General features: G+C 48.2%; 2 protein-coding genes across 2 annotated transcripts; both read left to right on the top strand.

The window, feature by feature from the left end:
• Positions 1 to 757: 757 nt before the first annotated feature.
• tnnc2.1 (troponin C2, fast skeletal type, tandem duplicate 1) lies at positions 758 to 9,472 on the top strand. Its single transcript, XM_088607624.1, has 6 exons — positions 758 to 916; positions 6,176 to 6,230; positions 6,902 to 7,045; positions 7,354 to 7,468; positions 8,077 to 8,213; positions 9,093 to 9,472. Exons 1-6 carry the CDS (start codon positions 914 to 916, stop codon positions 9,122 to 9,124), a joined length of 486 nt encoding a protein of 161 aa, XP_088463750.1. The 5' UTR covers positions 758 to 913; the 3' UTR covers positions 9,125 to 9,472.
• A 2,573-nt stretch (positions 9,473 to 12,045) lies between these two features.
• Positions 12,046 to 16,989, top strand: LOC148648321 (troponin C, skeletal muscle-like). Its single transcript, XM_088607625.1, has 6 exons — positions 12,046 to 12,180; positions 14,075 to 14,129; positions 14,299 to 14,442; positions 15,033 to 15,147; positions 15,370 to 15,506; positions 16,537 to 16,989. Exons 1-6 carry the CDS (start codon positions 12,178 to 12,180, stop codon positions 16,566 to 16,568), a joined length of 486 nt encoding a protein of 161 aa, XP_088463751.1. The 5' UTR covers positions 12,046 to 12,177; the 3' UTR covers positions 16,569 to 16,989.
• Positions 16,990 to 23,949: the final 6,960 nt, after the last annotated feature.

Consider the following 23,949-nt stretch of genomic DNA (forward strand, 5'->3'; position numbering starts at 1 on the left):
GCTGGTGTGTGGGGAGCGGACTGGCGCACTCTGGCTGCCGTCGCATCATCCAGGTGGGGCTGCACACTGGTGGGTGTGGAGGGGATCCCCATTACCTGTGAAGCAATTTGAGTGGAGTCTCCACAAAAGCGCTATAGAAGTGTAAGCAATTTTTATTATATTTATCTCACTCTGTGTGTAGCAATCAAGCAACGTGCTGTAAAATGCACTCCAGAGTGCAGGGGCCAAGCAGCCTGCCTTTAGCAAGGCTGTGCCTTTCCTTGAAGAGTCTGCGTTTCCTCAGTGCTCACCGAGTTCCCGAGCAGGAGGCATGGTGCCTTCCAGCCCTGGAATTGTCACTGTGCACTGAAAATCCAGCTTCATCTATCACAATTCCCCAAGATGGGTTGCTGCCTGTCAGTGCTCAAGGCCATCTGCTTATATTCTGTCCGTCTGTCTATCTGTCTAGCAAATCAATCAACATATGCATTACATGCCATGTCACATCTGACAGCACACACTAGCCCCCCCTCCAGGAATCCCACCAGACGCCCCATGTGCTCCGGCTCCTTAGTTGAAACATTTCCAAAATAACCTGCCAATGCCTTGACTGAGTTTTTTTAAATGTCACTGAGACACGGAGCTAGCTGTCCTTTAGCTAAATAAGGTGAAATGGTGGGAGCTACCAGTCGTGAAGCAGGCAGGGGGGGACAGAAGAGCCGAGCTCTCATTGGCCAGAAAGAGCCGAGGGCGCTGGTTTCTTGCCCAATCCTGAAGATTTTTGCTGAAACTTTCCTGAGGTGTGAGGGTACATATTGAGTGGCTGACGAAGGAACACTGGGCTTTTTTGGTGTCGCTCTGTCAGCTGGAGGAAGTGTTGCATCCCCTACGTCTGTCTCCTCTCTCTCTCCCTCCAATTGCTTAGCAAGTCAGCATGGTAAGAATCTGCAGAAAAACAGATCTGACGGTCTGTTCTATTTTTTTTTTAATCTTGCCTCGGTCTGCGCTTCTGCCAATATAAATCAAAGAGAAAGAACGAACAGCGGCCTGGAGTGTGAGGAAAGTCTGAATCCGGCTGAGGATACTGGCCAATTTCCCACTGGATTCTGCCAACAGCTGCTCTCTCCTCCCGTGAACACATGAACCTGGGATTCCGCGTGCCTGGTTAATGGGATAAGCATCCTGGCTCGTATTCATTATTACTGCCACTTTTTTTTAAATAACCTAAAAACAGCTTCCGATTTATAAGTAGGTCTTGAGTTCTGGATGGTGGGACCTGGATCAGAGCAAAAACCTGTCTCGGATTTTGGAAAGAATTTCTATTTTTTGTCGTTTTGCTTGTCCTTAACATGCATATTCTCATTCTAATTCTTGCTACTGTTAAGGCTTGTGCTTTATAGACGCTTTTTGTTAAATTTGCAGTGGAGGGTGGAGTTGGGGGGGGGGGGGGGATTTTCAGGTTTTGAATTCCTAAATCCTGTGGGCACTGATTGAGCACTGGTGTTGCCAGACACTTCCCAGTGCCCTTTCCAGTTGTCCATAGAAAAAGATGCTCTGGCTCCAGTGAGAAAATATTTCATGCAGATAAAAGAAATTTGAGTGCAAAGCCTGCTTCAGTGTAATATAACTGTCTAACCTGGCCCCTTCAAATTGCTGGGGATTTCTGGAATAATTACACAAGCCAGAGGTTCTGTAGTGAAAGACACTGATACCAAGGGGCTCAGAGGTGACTTCCGTGGAAGCGGAAGAATGGAGCTCTTAATGATGAGTGCTTAAGGCAGTGAGCTTCAGGACTTCAGTAGTGGGACAGTGCTGGACTGCAATGTGTTCAGTAGCGTAAATGTCAGGATTCTGAACTGCAGTGTGTTCAGTAGCTAGATGCTAGGGTTCTGAGCAGCAGTGTGTTGAAGTTGTCAGTGTCAGAGTGCTGTGCACAGCTCAGGAAGCAGTAGGGCTTTGGGTCTAATGTGCTCAGGGTTAGAGCTGTGGGCTGTTTCGGAGTGCACGGTGACAGTGTATGTGACTGCTGGGCCGAGAGCAGGTTGTTTAGCGGGCACGCTGAGTGTCAGTGAGGGCATGGCGCCCCAGAGCACAGGGCTGCACATGCCAGTGTGTCAGGTGATAACATGAGGGATGGAGAAGGTGATGGTGGCGCTCAGATGTCCATGGCGCGTGTGGGCTGACTCAGCCGAGACGGACTGCTGGGCACAGTAGTGGGCAGGCTGGCAGACTGCCCAGAGCCTGGACACTGTATCCTACTATGTCTCTGACTCCAGTACATTCAATAAGATTATTCCCTGAGTGTATGTTTCTTTTTTTGAGTTCTTCTCCCTTTTGAGTTTTACTAGCTCAATATGCAGGAACAAACATAGATATAGATATTGTATGTAAATAGTCTTATAGATAGATCAAAATATCTTTTGTATTAACAAATTACGGATATTATTTTTTATAAGCGCAATAAAAAAATTAAAATGCATTTACCATGTGCCATTAAACAAGACTTTATTGTTATTGCATATACATACAATAAAGTGCAAAGATTTCACCAAGAAAATGTCTTCTGTTTTGTATTTGAACATATTCAACTTAAAAAAGGACAGTGTATTAACAACAGTGTATGTATATGTAATACCAACAGAGGTAGCAGTTTCAAAGGCTATATGCATGTAAAAAATATGTAAAGTGTTACGATTTCTCCCTTGCTTTGAAAAATAACCAATAATTTTGGAGCGATTTTTAAGTGTTGCCCTTAATGACGTCACCATTAATTACAATAATCTCTTCTTCAGAACTTCTAATCCCACTGTTTTTTCCCAGGAAGAGAGGATTTCCTCTGTTAAGTCCTCATTCCTCCACTGGAAAAGAACATAGTTTGTTTTTGTAGGCAATTAGACTGCCAGCGAGTCAGGTCACTAAGAAGAATAAAGCGTTAAGTGTGAACGGATGGTCAGAGGCCATAAACGGTCCTGTTGAGGTGGTTCATTCTGCAGGATGGGAGGCAGCTGAGTGAAGGGCGTGAAGACCGAAGAATAGGAAGGGGAAGTTGTATGTTGCATGTAGGAGATGTGGATCTGCAGGTTGTCTGATCCGTGTGGTTTCCGGAAGCGCAGACCTTCGGAAGCAGCGGCCGCTGGCCGGCTCCGGAGCACAGCTCGGAAAGCTCTTTCGGGGGAATCGAGCCAGAGAGGGAGCGGAGCTGTAACTGTGTGCTCCTGACTCACCAGCCAGCCCTCAGACCCAGCGTCTCTGGCCGTGCCGTGCGAATATCGATTAGCCAAGACCATTTCAAACACTAGGAGGCTGCAGAGAGCTGGACTGTCTGAAGCAGGGCTACTCTGCTCTGGTCCAAGTGAGTGGAAGACTCACCTGGCTTTCATTCAAGCCAAGTTCTAATTTACTTAATTGGAGCAGATAGTTGATGAATTATTTGCTTGACTTTGGCACTCATCCTTGGAAATGCGTATTTAATCTAATAGATACATTATGTTAGCTGTAGGGCTGTGGCCCTCTGGGATTAGAGCTGCAGAGCCTGGTCTGATTCTGCTCGGTGTAGATTTTTAAGATAAGAAGCCACAGACAGTTGTTTATAAAGCTCAACAGCATGGTGTAGTTGTGCTTGAACCAGTAAAACATATTTAATATGGTTCTTATTAGAAATATTGTGCAGAAATAAGAGTATTTGTACCAGTTACTGCGAGTTACTGCTGTGTATAGAAGATATAAATGATCCTGGGCCGTTTGTCAATGCTAGAAAGCAGAACCTATCTGTCTATACATACAGCTGTTTATTGTGTGACACTTTTCAGTCTATTCTGTTGGAGGAATTTAATACAGCCAGCACCTTCGTTAATGTTTTCTGCTGATTATGAGTTTAATTAGAGGAACTGGTAAAAGCATGGATCCACGGTGAGCTGGCCTGAGTGGGCTGAAAGCTGAGCAGCCCTAGTCATGTGTCTGAAGCTGTGCTCCTCACTCTGGCGGATCACAGAGTGATCAGAGTGCTCCCCTCTGGCCCCAGAGAGCCAGGAGGTTGCACCTGTCACGGGGAACTCCAACCCCTCACTGACGAATGTCTCAGAAACACTTCTTCACCAGGATTGACAGCAGCTGCCGTGGAGTTTGTGTGACGGTAGAATAGCTTATTGAATTTAGTGAAAACTTTGGCTTAACCCGCTTGGCTGAGGTCCAGCCTCCCAGCCTCAGGACGGGGAGGCCAGCACCCCTGTGCTTGGAGAAAAGGCAACCAAGGGGTAGCTACAAAGGTGGGAGGGGGGTTGAGGAGGGATGTGAAAATGAGCGACGAAGAGGAGAGGGTGGCGTGTGGTATTAACGGGGACTGAGGCGATAGCTGCATGCACCCCGCAGGGGGAGTCTCTTGTAGGTTGTAACACAATACAGCAGTCACAAGCCTGCAGAAGGCTCTGAGGGGCTCTTCTGCAGAGTCAGCTGGGGGTGATATGCTCTTTGCTCCGCAGTCCCAGCCTTTTACGGACTGGGAAGCGGCTTGAGTCCGAGTAATTATATCCCGGAATTTCTCAGAGTGTTCCTTTCAATCTGCACAAGAGTATATATGAGATGCTGTTACAATTCCATATGGTTTCCTTATACAGGAAAGGCCAATTCCCAAAGAAGGGAATTTACTACACATGAACTACATCACTGCTTTACTGTAGCTGCAGGACAGCATTTCATCAGGGAGTGGTTACTTTTTTCATGAACAATATTTAATTTGAGATCTTTAGCTCAGTAGTAATGCTCCCAAACCTACTGTGAAGTATACATTTGAAAAACAGCTGATGTTTTCATACAATGCCAAAAACCCAACGAAAGCATTTTACATGCTCTTTACAAACCAGAACAGTAAGTGTGATGAGTCTCGGCTGTACGGCACGCTAACTGGGTAAAAAAGAGGCTGAGGTCAATTTTTTAAATGGAGGGAAGGAGTCAAATAGGGCATTTTCTGAGCCGCCTGCTCTTCATCCTGACTGGAAAACGATTCCGACGAGTAGTCCTGAACCCTGCGCAGGTTACTGAGAGAGTCCGATGGCTTACGAGTCCGAGAGGAGTGAGGCAGCAGAGTCTTCGATAGTTCCAGGCTAGAGGTCGGAGTCCGGTTCGAGGACGCAGAGAGGCAAAAAATTCCAAAAAGGGGCGAGACGGAAGGGTAGTCAGAAGGTCCGACGCTAGAAAGGTCTGTGTGTCGGTAGCCAGAGGTTCGAGGACGATGCAAATCAGATGCCGGATAGATTCCTAACACCGAGCGAGGACTAGGAGTGAACGGAGGGTTTAAACAGAGAGGGACGAGGAGACTGAATAAGGAGGGTCAACTGGTGACAGCTGTGCTCGTAACAAAAACTAAAACATGACGCCTTTCTCTTTCTCTAGTAGAATTAGTAGTGCCCCTCGGCACACAGTTCTCCATCTCCTCACAGACTGGGCCCAGAGCAGGGTCTCTGCAGTGAAGGGCTCTCAGTGGTGCCTCTGCGTCAGCCTGCTCAGACTCCACACTTACACAAGACCATAAGAGCAGCTTCATTGGACTCATTTGATCTTCCTCTATAAGAGACAGAGAAAACCAACTGGACTGTAGCCCCGTCCTGGAATTTAGCTCCCCAACTTTCTGATTTTATACTATGACCGGGGTGAGAGGGTGAATGGATGAGGAAACCTGTTCTATTTATCCTTTATCTCTATTCAGCTTGGAAGTGAACACAGTTCTACCATCAGGAATCCAAATTTTGTGGGATAATTGTATACGATTTTTCCTGTCAGTCCATACCAGCAATTGGAATCTTTAGCTACTCGCGTTCAGGAACACCAAAAAAAACAAACAAATGACACAGGCATCTGACTCCCTGCTCGATATGTAAATGACTCAGTGATTTATCTCTGACTGCACTATGATGTTAGACAGCTATCAGGGTGTTGTAGTTCCCTCCCTGCAGAAAATGTGCTTCCCACTAAAAGCAAGAACATTAACAGCAGGAGAGATCTTCCATTTCAAGAGGAGTCCACTTAGCCCATCACATCCATTTGGTAACTCGTAGTGAACTGACTAAATGGATTAGCACTCAGCTTGGTAGCGTTTTCCACGCTTCCATAACTCTTTGTGTCAATAGGTACCTTCTGTTCTTGCTTGTACACTCCTTATAGTTTCTACTTGTGATTCACTGCGTCTCTTTTCTCTTTCCAGCCGACTGACGCGCAGAGCGATGCTCGCTCCTACCTCAGCGAGGAGATGGTCGCTGGTAGGTATCTGGCAGCGTCTCACAGGAGAAAATGAGGAAGCAGTACGACCCACTGGTCCCTCCTTTGTCCCCATGGGTGCTACTCCAGGACGTTTAATAGAATCTATTACGCTTAAGACATTCTGAATATTTATATCAAAGACACAGGTCTTTTTCCAAAGTGTTCCGATTTTAAAGCGTTCAAAAAGACCCACACTGAGCTGTTCCTCTTAAATCAGATCCCCTGGAGTCACGCTGTTCTTCTGAAAATTGATCTATTGAAAACCACACCTCTGGAGAGGGGGACCCATAAAAGTTATTATTTTCCATCTATCCAGCCATTATTAGGGGGCTGCTTGCTCCTGATAAGCAAGCAACCTGAATCCTATCCTGGAAACATAGGGTGCAATGCAGGACTACCCCCTGGATGGGTCTCACTCATATGCAGACACTTAGGGACAATTAGGTAACCAATTAAATGAGCTGGAGGTTAGGTGTCTTAGTCCCTAGAAGGAAACCACACATTCCTACATTGAATAGTCCTAATATTCTAATGCACTACAGCAATGTGTATCCACTGCCCAGGTGAATCCACAAATGAAGTGTTAATTATGCTGTCTTACAGTATATACAATATACTAACCCAGAAATGAGAAACTCAGTGCTGTTTGGCTGTGTCTGGTCCCTCCCAGAGTTCAAGGCTGCGTTCGACATGTTTGACACTGATGGCGGCGGAGACATCAGCACCAAGGAGCTGGGCACCGTCATGAGGATGTTGGGGCAGAACCCAACCAGAGAGGAGCTGGACGCCATCATTGAGGAGGTAGATGAGGATGGTAAGGACCTGCTGGAAAACACTGTCTGCATCCCCACCCCCTCTCTGCAGGGAAGAGGCATCCACCTGTGTCCATCTGTTTCCCCGTCTGTCCACCTGTCTCTGTTTCCACTTGGCAGTTGGAATATCTCTCTTTCTGTTGGTCCATCTGTCTCCTGGTGGCTCTGTCTGTGGGACTCTTGTCCCAGACCTGTGTGTCTGTCTCTCTGTCTCTCTGTCTCCCTGTCTCAGTCTGTCTATCTCCTGGTGGCTCTGTACAGGCCTGTTCCCTGCCCCCCAGTCCTGACTCTTGTCTCTCTCTGGCCCCAGGCAGCGGCACCATTGACTTTGAGGAGTTCTTGGTCATGATGGTGCGCCAGATGAAAGAGGATCAGCAAGGGAAGAGCGAGGAGGAGCTGGCAGAGTTCTTCCGCATCTTTGACAGGTACAGACCTGACTGTCGACAGTACTCCAGGTTGCTATGTCCATGCACATCACCCACACAGTGTACAGCAGCAAGTACTAATATCATAACAGGTTCTGCCACCACACACGTGCCACTCCTACACACTCGGACAACTAGCCCCAGTTCCCAATCCATAATCATTATAATCCATTATCCCAGTCCACCCTCCTGTGTACGTGGGGACCAGCATCATCTGGGGGTTAACCTGCAAGAGGTAAGTGCTCCTCTCTGCAGGAAGGGCTTGATGCTGTTTAAACTGGACAATCCCTGGTCCTCTGATGAAACACACCTCCCTGTGTGACTAAAGCATAACTACTGTGTAGCCTAATCGCATCACGTCTCAGAAGCTATGCAAGGTCTGGCCTGATCAGCCTGTGGATGGGAGACCTCCGGGGGAAGTTCAGGTTGGTATCGCTAGTGGTATTGATGGACCAGTAGGAGACACTCTTTCCCCCCTGGACCTGACTAACCTAATGTCCCAGTGTGGTGACTGGAGACTTTGTGTGAAGCACTGGGCGATCCTCTGTCACCCTGATGTGAAAGTAAGGAATTGTTATTCAAATGATTGTCAACAATGTCTCCTGCAGGAATGGTGATGGCTACATCGATCGGGAGGAGTTTGGGGATATCTTGCGTTCCTCTGGAGAGGCCGTGACAGACGACGAGATCGATGAGCTGATGGCCGAGGGAGACAAGAACAACGATGGCAAGATCGACTTTGATGGTAAGAAGAGCGACCACCTGTACCAACCTGTCTCCATCTGTCCACACGTTCCCATGTGTTCCTACCTGTCCCCATGTGTCCCTAACTGTCCATACCTGTCCCCATCTGTTTGTACTTATCCCCACCAGTCCCTACCTGGCCCCACCTGTCCCTACCTGTCCACACCTGTCTCCAGCTGCCAACAACTACAGCTTATCCACAACTGTCCACACCTGTTCCCTTCTGTCCCCACCTGTCCCTGCCTGTCCCCATGTGTCCTTACACCTTCCACACCTGTCTTCTCCTGTCCACACCTGTACCGATCTATCCCTGCCTGTACCAACTTGTCCCCACCTCTCCATTCCTGTCCTCACCTGTCCCTACCTATCCAAAACTGCCCCAACCTCTTTACACCTTTCCACACCTGTCCCCATGTGTCCCTGTCTGTCCACCTATCTCTACCTACCCCCAGCTGTCAATAACTATCCCCACTTATCCACAACTGTCCACAACTTTATCCACCTGTCTGCACCTGTCCGCATCAGTCCACACCTGTCTCCTTCTGTCCCCACCAGTGTGTTACAGACTGTCCCTCAGTCATCACACAGCTCTCATTGCTCAACACAGGAACACATTTACACAAGAATTCTCCTTTAAGTCTACTCTCCAACAGTAGCTGAAGATATTCAGGCACACATGACATTAAGCACAATGTACTGTACATTACATTTTTTGACAGATTGTATACATGATTAAAACACTGTCCAAATGAGATTTTACTCCGCAAAGTCTGTTACCTTTAAGGTGGTGATTGTTTGAATATCCGTAGCAAGGATTTGTGAGAATATACAGTATGTCTTTTCTTCTGGAAATTCCTGAATGTCCTCTCTTCTCTTCCAGAGTGGCTGAAACTTATGGAGAACGTGCAGTAAAAGAGCAACATTCCTCTGCAACACTTCAGTGTGACACTTTGTGTTTTGTTATGCAAGCAGTTTTTCTGACTTCACTCGATACTGCTCCCCTTAGAGACAAGTACACCAGCTCAGCCTTCTAGCGCTTCCAAAGACAAAGACAGAAACAGAGACAGAAGAAACAAAGTCTTCCCCTCTTCTCCCTCTCATTGACATGATGGGACCCTGGGAATCGTACTCCAGCGCCAACCTCAAAACCCCTCTCCTTAACCACCTGTCCCAGACATGTGAAACCGGTCACAAGCGTAAGCTGCATCATCCCAGCATTGTACAGAACAGAATAGAAATAAAGCTGTTTTCAACTTCTCAGACATTTGGCTTTATTCTGATGGTTATGAGTGTCCCAGATCAACTGTTTTTCTGCCAACCCCTTAAATCTTCGATTTATAAAGATTTGGAAGGCTTTTGCTGTGATCTATTCATCTTGTGATTTTTTTAAATTAAATGTAATTTAAAGATCCCCCAGAACGAAAATCTGAAGAGCATCCCTTCAGTAGCTTACACGTGTTCCTTATCTCTAAAGACAGGTGATTTAGGATGACATCAGATGTACTGGATGGGTGCTTTCCAGAGCCAGTGTGGGACAGTAATGGCAGACATTCCTGACTCTTGATGACCGCGGGGTCTCTCAGTTTCTCCTCACACCAGGACTCTCCATTACTCAGATGAACCAACACCCTGAGGTTTTTGAGGTTTACAGGCTCAGATTTAATTGGATTTTTTCAGGGCCTGCTTACACAGCCTCTGAGACATCAGGAGAAAGAGAGTCAGAGGTCCCAGTGCTTTACACAGTGTGAGTGAGCAGGGCAGCACTGTACCTTTGGGGTATTTGAGTTTCTGAGACACTGTGGGACTGCCAGTGCTCAGCTGAGAGATTCCTGCACCACTGTGCCACAACCCACTTTCCCAGTCAGGGACTGAGACACTTCTATAGGTGCCGGAGCCACAGAGGAGATAGGGTCTGGAGTTGACTTCTCTCTTTACACAACACTGAGAGCTGAGCCTGGATTAAATCGAAACTCTAAGCCCCCCAGCACACAAATGCTTTGTGTGCTGTTGAGGTTGCTGAGGACTTTTTCCCTCTGGACAGACAGAAGCAGACATTGAGCGGATCGATAATCGCTTGGGACTGGCTGGTTTGTGGTTGAGGTTTTGATTTAATGATCACATCCTGGGCTGATCACTCTGATGTGTGTGGGATTAGAGTTTATGTGTCAAGACAAAGGGTTAATTGTGGAAAAGGAAGGTTCTGACTTGTAAAATTGTCCTGGAAAAATAATCTGGGACAAAAAAAAACATTTGTTCAGAGTCACACATGGCTCCCAGGACCCCAACATAGTCTTTGCTTTGGGTTCTTTTACCAGGGCTCATGCTGATGGAACTCAACATTGGTTTCTATTTCACCCTTTTAAATGGCTCGTTTTTAGTTTTGTGTTACCTAAAGCTCAATTCGACAACTTTAGGGACCTGAAAAGGATTAAAGATGTCCAACTTGGACGTTAAATGACCATTTCATCAAGAGCTTGGTTAGAGCACAGACTGGTTGTCTGTAGACCAGACCTGAAGAGTCCTCCTCTGGTGGTTGACTGTATTTGAATTGTGTCATGTACAGTGTAGTGCTTCTCCAAAATGATTTTATATTTTATATCTTGTCACTTCTTTCTTTGGTGCAGTGCGGACTTCAATTGCTGAAGAGGGTTTTCCAATAGTGGAGAACAGTAGCAGATTCAGGGGCCACGTTTTATCCACTGATCCAACAACAGCAGGAGCCCAAGCCCCGATACAACCAAGACCTCCTGTGGCTCACACAGGACTAAAAGAGCCTTAGAGATCAAGAGCTTTATCCAGAACCATGCCCTTCTCTGGATGTCCAGAGCCATTCTGTACAATCCCCGAGCAGCAATGAAAACCATTTGCTTCGTCCTCTGAGCTCTGCAGTCTCCTGGGGGCTCCAGCTACAGGTGAATTGAAGACCCGCATGAGGGCTTCAGAAAAGCAGCTCTGACTTCAGGTGGCCCTGCTCTGTACCAGTGAAAGACTGCAGCCTGCATGGTGAAAGTCAAGTCTTATATACTGTAGATTCTGGAACCCTGGTCCACTTCCCTGAACCTCCTGGAATGCTCCAGGGTCCTGTATCTATATAAGGAGAGTTTCAACATCAAACCAAAAGCCAGTGATAATGACATAATGAATTTATTGCAGTTTGGCACTAGCAGACCCTATGTGAAGGACACACCCAGCTGGCTCTGCATTGCTTGCTATTTAGAGAAGGGTCGTTTGATATCGCCTCATTTCAAGGAATAGTGTTTTACTGTTTTGAACAAATTCAATCACAAAATAAAATACACGCACATTTCCCTATCAACATAAATATTACAACGTCAATAAATTGAAGCACCATATTTAACTCCTTAGATTAAAAAAAGTTAATCATATTTTGAAAAAGTTCCAAAATATGCTCTACACCTAGTACTGTATCTCTCTACACTTTGTACTGCAACAGTAATCAATCCTCAGGTTATCTTTCCACGTCTCAGAGATTAAAATTACATGGAAGTATAATTTTATAAAGCGGAAAATTAGGATCTGACGAGTTTTCGTTTCAAAATCTTTATCTTCCAAGTTACAGACAGGAACAATTAAAACACAGGAAGAAAACGCACGCATGCACCAACGTGAAGCAGGCTTCAGATGAAAGACCCCGTATCTCACCGAGCGGTTTTTGCGTGAAAGGTACTGTTTGTAGGGTCTTACCCCCCAGCTCTCCAGCTTTGTCCTGGAATTCAGCGCAGTGCAAATGTTCATAGAAACAAATGGACATCGCATTCCAAGACTCTATTGGCTGGATCCTGTTCAAAACCCTAAAAGTTAAGGGTTCTAATTCTGGACGCCAGTGGGGCGGAGAGGCGTGGCCCCGGTAGTCGTTTTTAAAAGGTGGGTGAACTCCAGCTGACGTGCAGTCTTTCTGTGGAGGGGAGCTCTTCTTCTGTGGGAGTCTATCGTAACCCGCAAACATGGTAAGACAAACCTGCGACTTCTTCGCTCCTTTCTGTGAGTAGAGAAGAAGGAGAAAGGATGCATTTGATAATGAAGATCATGGGGACATATGGCGACTCTCTCTCTTAATAGTGGAAGACAGCCGATCTCGTTTTCACGTCTTGTGAAAGATCACCTCCACACCCGGAACTCCAGCACGTCTGGAACTATTCCTTACACCCGGGAGACAGTGGAATGTGAGAGGGATACCTCAGTAATCATTCCTTACTTCCCAAAGGATCTCAAATCGCTTTATATACTGGAGGCATCCGCTTTATCCACCGAATGGCAAACTTGGAAGGATTTATTTTTTTTTTACATAATGGTATACCAGTAACGGTCCAAAACGACATGTTTAATCATGCACAGATGCAATAAACATACTCCTTTAACAAACACGTTTAACAAACGTTTTTAAACCCTAGGACATGTGCTTGGCACCGGAGTATCTGTAAATAGTAGAAGGATGTATGAATCGAGGATTTTCAAACTCATACCGAATAGAGCAGTTCTCCGAGACGGTAAAGATCTCGCTTTGCTTTGTGCCAGAGCTCACAGCAGCTGCGAGCAGGTTGGGTGACTCGGGGTCACTGTCAGGGCAGCGACCGGGTCAGCTGGGCTAGGAAATGATCCGAAGGTCTTCGGTAACTTGGCCAGGTGCGGGAGCGATGTGCTGTAGGTCTTGGCCGGCTGAAGAGTTTCGCTGAGTTGTCGCTTTGCAGAACTGGGTGTCTTCATCAACGGAAGAAAGCACACTACTGAGAATGTAGCGCAAACAATCTGTTTTGGTCCAGCGGTCACGCGCCTCAAAACCGATTTTTCTCTTTAATAATTCGAAATATGCGTAACTATATACTCTCGGGTATTAGCGGGTTGCGATTAAAGCAGCCGACGGATATTAGGTTATACACGCTTCGCAAGCGAGAAAAAAAAACATCAAAACGTTTGCATGATGTTAACTCCCGTGAAGCCAGATTAAAGCAAGCGATATTATCTGGTAGGATTTCCAAACTTTAATGGTGGAAACGCACAGTGGGTATTAGGTATCAACGCAAACTATTTAGACCCGGTGTTTCTACATTTGCGGGGGTGGGTTCGTGTCGGGGGTCAGTTTCTAAGGCCAACTGAAAGATTGTCTAAATGTTATTGATCAAGTGACAAACACAGATAACTTTGTGCAATTTGGCCTCATTTTAAGATTCTACAGATGCACAGTTTAATCAAATCAATTCGTTTTGAATGATTTTATTTTTTCGAAATTTGTGAAGATATATCTATATTTAATATATTATATTTTGTGTATAGATCCTCGGGACCAGATGTGATCTTTTGTGCAAGATGTTTTCATTATTATTACACGCACGCTGAAGTGGCGTCTCTAAAGCGCGCTCCTTTCGCGCGTGTGCGCGCTCTGCAAGGCGCGGTCCCGCTTCGGCGCTGTCTGAGCCTGTTGGGTTAAGAAATTGCATGATCAACCGAAACCGTCCTGGCTGGACGTGTCTGAATAATAATTCAGAAATTATTATTGAAGTCATCGGGTTCTTCTAGGCACGAGGCTCTGGTTGTAGAAAGTTTGAAGTCTTAATGTTTAAAAGGTCTCTTCTAATAGAAGTAGTTCAGGTGGGTAGCTGCGTCTGCAAAGGAACAAGTAAAAGGTTTATTCCCTGCTGGAAAGAGAAGAAAGGAAACGCAACGCTTCTTCGGGTGTGCTACATGGCTGGTGTCAAGTCACTGGGGAGAAGGCAGATTTGATACGGCCAGTTGAAGGTATCTGATTTGTTCAAGGTGTCCTTGAAAGGGTAAGACACTAGCACCGCCACCAGCGAGAAGCGCCTTTTCTGCGATTCTGAGGCTCTTGTCTCCCGTCTCTTGCAGCCGACGGACGCGCAATCAGACGCGCGCTCCTACCTCAGCGAGGAACAGATCGGAGGTGAGCGCATTATACACGCCCATCCTGGCGATTCGGTTCATTCGTAAAAAAAAACACCGCTGACTTTCCAGCTAAGCTAGCTAGTTCTTGAAGTGAGTTAACTACGGCGCTATCGGGTGTTTGATTGTTTTTAACACGGGACGTAATCTGGAGTCCGTTCATTTTCCAGAGTTCAAGGCCGCGTTCGACATGTTCGACACTGATGGCGGCGGAGACATCAGCACCAAGGAGCTGGGCACCGTCATGAGGATGTTGGGGCAGAACCCATCCAGAGAGGAGCTGGACGCCATCATTGAGGAGGTAGATGAGGACGGTAAGGAACTGCTGAGCCCTGGAAAACACTGTCTGCATCCCCACCCCCACCCCCTCTCTGTGTCCATCTGTCTCCCTGTCTGTCCACCAGTCTCTGTTTCCACTTGACAGCTGGAATATCTCTCTTTCTGTTGGTCCATCTGTCACCTGGTGGCTCTGTCTTTGGGACTCTTGTCCCAGACCTGTGTGTCTGTCTCTCTGTCTCTCTGTCTCCCTGTCTCAGTCTGTCTGTCTCCTGGTGGCTCTGTACAGGCCTGTTCCCCGCCCCCCAGGCCTGACTCTTGTCTCTCCCTGGCCCCAGTCCTGACTCTTGTCCCTCTCTGGCCCCAGTCCTGACTCTTGTCTCTCTCTGGCCCCAGTCCTGACTCTTGTCTCTCTCTGGCCCCAGTCCTGACTCTTGTCTCTCTCTGGCCCCAGTCCTGACTCTTGTCCCTCTCTGGCCCCAGTCCTGACTCTTGTCTCTCTCTGGCCCCAGTCCTGACTCTTGTCCCTCTCTGGCCCCAGTCCTGACTCTTGTCTCTCTCTGCCCCCAGTCCTGACTCTTGTCTCTCTCTGGCCCCAGTCCTGACTCTTGTCTCTCTCTGGCCCCAGGCAGCGGCACCATTGACTTTGAGGAGTTCTTGGTCATGATGGTGCGCCAGATGAAGGAGGATCAGCAAGGGAAGAGCGAGGAGGAGCTGGCAGAGTTCTTCCGCATCTTTGACAAGTATGTACCTTCCTCTGTAGCCTGAACCAGCCTTTACAGCCGCATGGAGGAATGCCCACAGAGCGCGTTGTGTGATGTGTTTTCTACTTTGAACGAGGGATGAGAGTCGAGTCTGCGCAGTAATCATCCCGAAGTGAGCTGGGCCAGAGAGCCGCTCCCCTCGGGCATTGAAAGCTGAGCTTCCTGCACTGTCCTGAGCACGGCTGTGTCTGTCTGTGGCAGGAACGCCGACGGCTACATCGACAGGGAGGAGTTCGCCATGATCATCCGCAGTGCGGGCGAGAACGTGTCGGATGAAGAGATCGATGAGCTCCTCCGGGAAGGAGACAAAAATAACGATGGCAAACTGGACTTCGATGGTGAGTTGCTGGGAGACCCAAGAAGTACAGCATCCTCCTGCTCTCGTGCAAACCCAGCTCAGTGACGGGTTCCCACTTTGCAGCACAATTTCTGATAGAATCTCTGTAGCAGACTGATGTTAAGTGGAAATGCCCTTGCCCCTGGTTCAGAGGGAATCTGTCTGTCTTGCAGTATATTAAGTCATTATGGGCTCATTAGGATTTGGCTCAGCACGTATCTGCTCAAAGCCAGTGGAAATGCATCCTCTGCAGTTCAGTGCGAGCTCAGCTCTGGGCCTGCGGGGCCCCATGTTTGTTCCAGTTTGGCACATAATGACCTCAATCAGCCCATTATTGAGTTCACTGGTCCAGCCTGCAGACCTCTTCTGGCTCCCAGGTGCTGCTGCTTCACAGAGGTGAGAGATCCCGCAGGCACAGCTGCTGTCTCGCCGCCGCGGCGCGATTGCAGGGCAGGGCAGGCTCAGCTCGTGTGTGACTGTAACTCACAATCTTCTGACACTGGGAATTCCTTCAGCAAGTGATTGGTACAAATACCAACTTCATGGAGACTTTAAGACCAGCTGGAAATGGCTTACCAGGAACAGGGCTGGGCCCCCCGATACTGTTCAATAGTATGAAGCAGTTCAGGTGGGCAGCTGCGTCAGCATGCGCAGTCTGCAAAGGAACAAGTAATAGGTTTATTCTAAAAGAGAAGAGAGAAAACAACGTTTCGGCTCACACCTGAAGAAGGCTTCACAGCCTAAACGTTGTGTTTTATCTCTTCTCAGCATGGAATAAACCTATTACCTGTTCCTATTCAATAATATGATGCTTTTGTCAAAGTTATTCAGGTAATCACTACATGGAAGTTATTAGCTGTAGTTCAGGAGGAATGACCACAACAAGTCCGTCTCACAAACAGTAGCTGTGCCTAGTCACCATCATTACGATCCTGTCCCCAGCAGCCCTGTCCCGCCCATCTCCACCTTGCAGCTGTCCCTAGGTCACTCAGTCTGTCCGGGGTTCCTGAATGTCCTCTCTTCTCTTCCAGAGTGGCTGAAACTGATGGAGAACGTGCAGTAAAAGAGCAACATTCCTCTGCAACACTTCAGTGTGACACTTTGTGTTTTGTCATGCAAGCGGTTTTTCTGACTTCGCTCGATACTGCTCCCCTTAGAGACAAGAACGCCAGCTCAGCCTTCTAGCGCTTCCAAAGACAAAGACAGAAACAGAGACAGAAGAAACAAAGTCTTCCCCTCTTCTCCCTCTCATTGACATGATGGGACCCTGGGAATCGTACTCCAGCGCCAACCTCAAAACCCCTCTCCTTAACCAGACCTGAAGAGTCCTTTTGGTGGTTGACTATATTTGAATTGTGTCATGTACAGTGTAGTATTTCCCCCAAAATGAATGTATATCTTATATCTTATATAAGACATTTCATTGCCAGCAACTACTGCTGCACGCTGTATTGTTGTGCATTTGATAAATAAACTTTGATTTTCATCTGGTGAATTATTTCTGTGGTGCAGTGCAAACTTCAGAGGCACAGAAGTATTGTTAAGGAGGATTTCTCATAGTGGGTAATAGAAGTAGCTTCAGGTGCCACATTTTATCCACTGATCCAGAAATATAGGATGTCTTGTTGAGTCTGTCATTTTCAATACCCAACCCGCTATTTTATACAAGTGGCACTCAGAAAATTGAAATATTGCATTTCTGGAAAGAGTAATATGTTTACACCTTCCAAGGTAATCTGGAACATTGTACTAATGTAACGTTTTGATGAAAGAAAGAATATATATATATATTCCTCATTCAAATGACACACTAAAATTGAATATTGCAATTGTTTCTTTTTCACACCCTCGTAGAAATTGTTTAGAATTTTTTTTTTCCGAAAAAAAAAAGTTATTTCAGTTGTCGAACAGGTGTTAAGGTATTGCTCCTGAGTTCTTCACAGCGAATTTGCAAACTGACATTCAATCAAATTGAGTGCAAAGGCGCGGGTTCTTGTGACCAGCGAGGCTCGCGGAGTGGCGGGAGGCTTTGAGAAGCTGTGATTCAAATCTCGACCACTAGGGGGCAGGAAAGCTCTACCTTCCACGTACAGAAGATACTGTTCATTAAAATAACTTGAAGCTTACATACATTTTGCCTGTGACTCCTTTCGCCCTGGGTCGTAGCTACTCCATGTTTTTCCTCAATGTGAGAGGCCACTAACTGTCCTGTAACGATTTAGAGATCTATATATTTTTTGGCGTTTCGGTTACAGCACAGTTGCGCCGAAGAAACAGACCACATGATTATATTTTTCAGTAGCTCCCGATTAACAAGTAGTCAAGGCACGTAAGCACCTGCCGACGGTCTCGTCTTGATCGAGGCGCCCCGGCTGGTGCAGGTATTTCCTGGCGGTGCCCCTGAGCGGATCCCGTCTGTAGGTGATTAATGATCGCACGCTTTCCTCCGAGGCTACCGCGGAAAGATCATGGGATCTGTGTAGATGGTTTCAAGTTTATTCTACTTATTACTCTGTAACTTTACCGCACCTCCCCAGCTGTGTTTCTGAATGAAGTGGGACACTGCAGTCCCGCCAGGTGTGCGCTGCCCGGAGGAGGCTGAGCGGTCAGTGTCGCTGAATCTTCATTAATCGTGCAGGCCAGGCCAGCTGTGAAAACACCAGTCGCTCCGGGTCCGACGCCGCGGACTGACTCTAAAGGACCCTATTCCAAACGCCTGCGAAAAACGGACGCCGGAGCCTGTTATCATCTACCATCTTAATTACTTCCACTTTCAAAGCAGGGTAGCTCATTCACGGAGTGTCAGTGAAAGCGGGCCGGCAGGTCAGCGCGCTGAAGCCCCGCCGTGTTGGTCGCAAGAAGCCGTTGCAATTCCGACAATATCCAGCAGGTACCGCTGTTTAGCGGGAGAACTGTTTTCAAGGTGCCTGGATAATGATCGTTTCTGTCTCCTTTGATATTGAATTTGGAAATTTTCAGAAAACGAAATGCTGTCTGGCTGCACCGATGCGTTTACCCCAAAATGTCCCAGTGCCATTGCTAACGACATCAGTATGAATTATTATTTAGCTGATGTGTTATTTTGGCTTTGGCTGTGAGCAGGGGAAGGAAAATGACAGGGTGTTAGGGTGTTTAGAGTAAGGTAACAGACCATGCAGAAGGAAGAGATGGACACAGGTGCTGCCCTAGGCACAGAGCACATTGCAGGATCACAAAGTACTGAGCAGGCCCACCCAGGCTCACTGACTGACCGACAGGCCGGAGAGTCTAATTTGTTTTCTGGGCTTAATGGGTTCCTGTGAAGAGGGTTCAGTGTGAGGTAACGCGATCTCTTCCCTGCGCTATCCGCGGGGCAGATTGGCTTAGCATCGACGTCCACGTCAAACAGCCCTGCTAGGCTGTGGAGTGGCTGTGTGGCTTTGCGGATTGATTCGGCTCCTGAAACCTTAGCCGAAAATCATTTTATTTCACTTTATTAAGGCCGATGGAGAGTAACAGAAAAGAGACCCTTTTTTAAAAGGAAAAAAAAAAAGAAAATAAAATCACTATCTTAACGCACTTCATTTTTTTTTCTTTGCAGTAAAAAAAAAAAATGCAATTTGCCAAAAAGGTTTCTCCTTTCTCCCGCCTGCCTTCCATTTGCTTGCCTTTTCCCTACCAGTAATTCAGCAATCGCGTTAGAGTGGGGCTGATCAGATTAGCGCCGTCTCACAGCAGCGTGTTTGCTCCCGCTGGGCTCCAGAGTGCTCTTTCTGTTGGCAAACTCTCTCCGAAACCCCTCACCTCTCCCGGCCTGCACTCACACGGCAGAGACAGCCACCGGCTCTGGGCTCCTTCTGGAAAAAGCCCAGTTCTGGAAGCAGGCTGAAGGGGAAAACTGGGGAGGGGGGGGGTAGTTTTTTTTTAAGTGAAAGACTCCCCAGTTTCAGCCAAAATAAAAGAGCCTCTCAGAGAGACTGAATTTAACGTCCAGAGCGTTGGATCGATACTTCGCAGCTTCGGCGCCTTAATCAGGCTGAGTTCCACGTGTCGCCCCGACGCAGTGAAGTCGCCCCTCTCCCCCGGGGATCTTCGGAGGCCCCCCAGGCCGTGATGTCACTTCCTCCCCCCAGCGGCTCGCGAGACCCCCCGGTGAACCCGGTCTCCTGCTGAGGCAGACGTTTGGCGGTTCAGCGTTTCGCCACCAACCTGGAGCGCAAGCGGGCAAGAGTCTGTGAGCTGGACTTTCGGAGAAGGTGGTGTGGTTTGCGGTCCTGCTACCGTTAATTGAAAAGCAAGGATTTCTGCAGCCGAGCTCAGTGGATACCTTTGTGAAAACACGAGCGGGCTTTGATATGTAGCTCGTTTATGGCTTCAGTTCAAGCCCTGAACCAGGCCTCTCCCATCTATACTTACAAAGTTATTACAGGAAGGTTCGGGGAACATCACTCCGGGTGGAAATTCACAGGTATCACAGGCGGTCTTTGAGCACCAAAAGGATAAAAGAGTGTCATGCTCTCTCCTCCGAGCTCAGTTCATAATAGTTCAAGATCCACTCTAACAGTATCTCCACAGAGGACGATGTTTTAGTTTAGAACCTTCGGCTATGTTTCATTATATGCCCACCCACTTGTGTCTTTACAGTTCAGCACACAGTGTGCCACCCCACCAGCCCAACACAAGATGGCTGGGCTGTTCCCAAGTGGGAACTGTGGTGCCCATATGGGGAGAATGAAGAGAGGCAGATAGGTTCCACGTGCCGCCCAGCAACCCCACTGAGCCCTTAACTCTTCCTGAACTACTAGAAGGCTCTATACTTAACTAGGTGGCATAGTGGCACAGTGGTTGGCACTGTTGCCTTGTAGCGCTGGGGCTTTGGGGTTCAATTCCTGGGGTGCTGTCTGTGTGGGGTTTGTATGTTCTCCCCATGTTTGTGTGGGTTTCCTGTGGGTGCTCGTGTTTCCTCTCTGGTAGGTTAATTCCCTCTGGGCGTGAATGTCTGCCCAGCGACGGACCGGTGTGTGGTTCAGGGTGAACCCTGCCTTGCCCCTACTGCTTGCTGGGATAGGCTCTGGTTCCCCCGCGACCCTGAATGGCTCAAGCGGATTGAAACCGCAAACTCAGCAGGTGAGGCCCGTCTCTCGCTGACAGTGCCACAGACGATGTAGGTGCCTGGGTGGTTGCTGTTTCTCTGGGAGAGCCCTGATACAGGCCCCTGTGATAGTCCACTAATGGTTAACGAACGTGAGGTTTCTGCCCCTGTGCGTCCCCTCTAGCTGCAGATTAACCTGCCCAGCTCTCAGACCGTTAGCTGGCATTTATAGATCTGTCAGGTTCAGAATCAGCCTGGTCCCCAACCAGTAACTCCAGCATGCCTCCAGAGTTCTCTGTCCCTGGTGGAAACCTGTCCAGACCGGAGGCGGGATGTTTCGGGATGAACGGAATCTAATCCATGCGACGCCAAGTTTCATCTGAACTGCAAAGGCAGCGCGAACAGTGTGTGAACTGGGCTTTCTGCACCAGAGGCGAGGTAGAATTCCAGATGTCAGGCCGTGACGGGCACCCCATCGAACAGGTTCGCCGTCCCTGACTGGAAAGGAAACTGTGGTGTTTGTGTTGGCAGGACTCACCGGGACAGGGCAGGCCGGGCCACGCCGTGAGGACCTCGGGCTGGAGTCTGAAGCCGACTCGTACTCTCGTTCAACCGGGCGACAGACGGTTAACGCGCTTCGGCTTGCGATAATAGTTTGGTGCTGTAGTAAATTATTATTGTTTGAACGGTAAGCGTATCTGGTGAAGCTGCCGCTGTTTCGCAAGCGCAGCATTTTCTTCTGCATATTTTAAATTCGGGAAGAAAAAAAAAACAAACCGCGGCGAGTTTTCACATGATTTCAGCGCGCAAAACCCCCTCGTCGTTCTCGCCCATCTTTCCACTTTTCTTCCTCTGCTGTTTTTCTGCAGCCCAGTGGAAGCTAACTCCGTTGCCATCGTGAATTAAAACAACAGAGGAGGCCACGGTGTTAGTTCAGCCCGGGACTCCAGTAAGCAAACGTGCTGTTGTTAAGTGGTTACTGTAATTTGGGCGAAACACGATCGTTTTTCTTTCCTGCTTATTCTGTGCGCAATCCCAGATGTAAATCATCTGTGGTTCTTCCACCGGCCTCCCCCTTAACTATTCCCGCTGAACTTTTTAATTCAGTAGCCTCCATCTTTTCACATCAGGGGTGAAACAGGTATATATATATACACGTGCGAGATTTCGTGGCAAAAGAATATTACGAACCCAACCAGCGTATGCGTAAAAATGAGCGGTATCACATCTGTGGTTCTCTGACAAACGGTCTTTTTTTGTCGAAGCAAAACTGTTCAGTGCAAATGGGAGAATTAAAGCTTTGTGCTACATTACAGACCTTAAAAGCGACGCTACCGCACTGTACAAAAACCCATGCGTCACTGAACGCCTCCCTCAGCTCCTACCCCCCTCGTGTGCCTGGTACTCAGCTTAAAAGCTTCGCCTGCCTTCGTTAGGAACTGTTTAAATGAGTATTGAGTTGAAACACAATCCCAAACCAATGATTGCGCGCCATTATCTTCCTGTTTAATAATACCCCCCTTCGACCCCGTCATCCGCTTCCTCCCGTTTCAGACCTGCTGCCTGTAGCTTCATCAGTGCAGTGCTGACCTCCACGGTGCGAGACAGCCAGGCTCTGTGACAAATCCACGTCTCGGGTTTTCAGTCTGTTCTTCTGTGGAAGCACAATCGACTTTTTCGAGGGGTGAAAAAAAAAAAACAATGACCGTTTCATGTTATTTACTGACCAACCCCGTCCACACACAAACACGCACACGCACACGCACGATTGTCGTGGTTTAGTCCACGGATGTCCGTCCACCCGTTCTCTTCTTCCAATGCGTGGTCGCGCGGTAACCTACCCCGGCGAGCAACAGGCGCAAGATGGGGTACACGCACACCCCGGACAGGACGACCCCCACGGTTGCAGGGCTGATACACAGACACTCGCACCAGCGCCAGTTTTCATGAATGCCAGATAACCTACCTGCATGGTCTGTGACCGTGGGAGGAAACCCGAGCACTCGGGGAACACCCACGCAAACACGGGAAGAACATACAAACTCCACACAGACAGTTGCCCCAGGTGCGAGACTGAGCCCACCGACTGCCCCACCGTGCCGCCCAGCCCACACATCTATTCCCCCACAATGTCAAACAGGAGGAGGCAGAAGATCCCCTGGAAAATAGAGGGCATAGGACTGAGTCTCAAAACCCCGGATATTGATCATCATGTAAAGAAAAATGTAATTTATCATGTTTTGGAAACGACTCAAACTGAACTACAGTCCCTGAAAAAAAAAAAACTGAAAAAAACGAATTGTTGTTGCCTTTTTTAACCTTCGGACACCCGAAGAAGGCTCCACAGCCGAAACGTTGTGTTTCCTTTCTTCTCTTTCCAGCAGAGAAGAAACTCTTTACCTGTTCCTTTGCAGGCCGGGCGTGCTGACCCAGCTCCCTACTGGACTAGAACTACTTTTTTTTTCCCACCTCTCCGAGAAGTGCGCATATATACTGTTTCATACATAACATCGCAAAGTTGAACTTTTTTTGTGTGATTATGTGTGAGAAGGAAATGAGGGTCTGAGAAATCGAAATCGAATGTAAAAGAGCGCCGCTGTCGCGTTCCTGTGGCCGGTCCATGCTGGAGATGGTCATCTTTTCCCCGGCAGACGTGGGCTTGGCTTCCTGCTGGAGACACTCCTTTCCATCGGGAGGAAGGAGCGGGGCACTGACGTGGACGACAGCCAGCGGGACCGCGGTTAGGAGAAATAAACATTTCAGAAAGTTTGGCTGGGAGCAAACCGCCGAGCCGCGGGCCGATCGGGGCTCATTAGGGAGAAGATCTCGTATGGAAGACGGAGACATACCTGCGGGGGAAGTTGGCTGAGCTCTGACTGGCGCGGTGGCACCACCGGCGGGCAGAGTTACTCGGGCCTGAACGGGGGGGGGGAGATCTCTCTGCTACAAGAGGTTTTATTTCACGTTGGTTCCAGGAAGAGCCTGGATTCGACCTTGTTTTCTTGTTCCGTGCCTCGGAACAGAAACCGGGCCCCGCCGTCCGGACCCGAACCCGTGCTGGGAGACACCTCGACCGGAGCCAGGATTCACTCTGGCTTCGGGTAGGAGGGAGGGCGGGGGGGGGCTGTAGGTTCGGTCTCGGACCTGCAACGAGCGGTCTTTAATTCTCCCGCCTGGGGCGAAGGGATCGCTCGTTTGCGTCTTTGCGGCAGCCCCACGCGTGATCATTTAAACAGTCCATCTCAAGCGAACTGGGGTCTTTTGTCTTGGGTAACCCCCACCCCCGCCCAGTCATACAGCGGAGGAACATGTGTTTTTCATACAGGGGCCCGAGCTCCGGCCTTGAACAGGCGTTAGGAGATTTTCCTTTGGG

The sequence above is a fragment of the Lepisosteus platostomus genome, chromosome 15, assembly GCF_059453375.1.
Source record: "Lepisosteus platostomus isolate fLepPlt1 chromosome 15, fLepPlt1.hap1, whole genome shotgun sequence".
Classification (NCBI taxonomy): domain Eukaryota; kingdom Metazoa; phylum Chordata; class Actinopteri; order Semionotiformes; family Lepisosteidae; genus Lepisosteus; species Lepisosteus platostomus.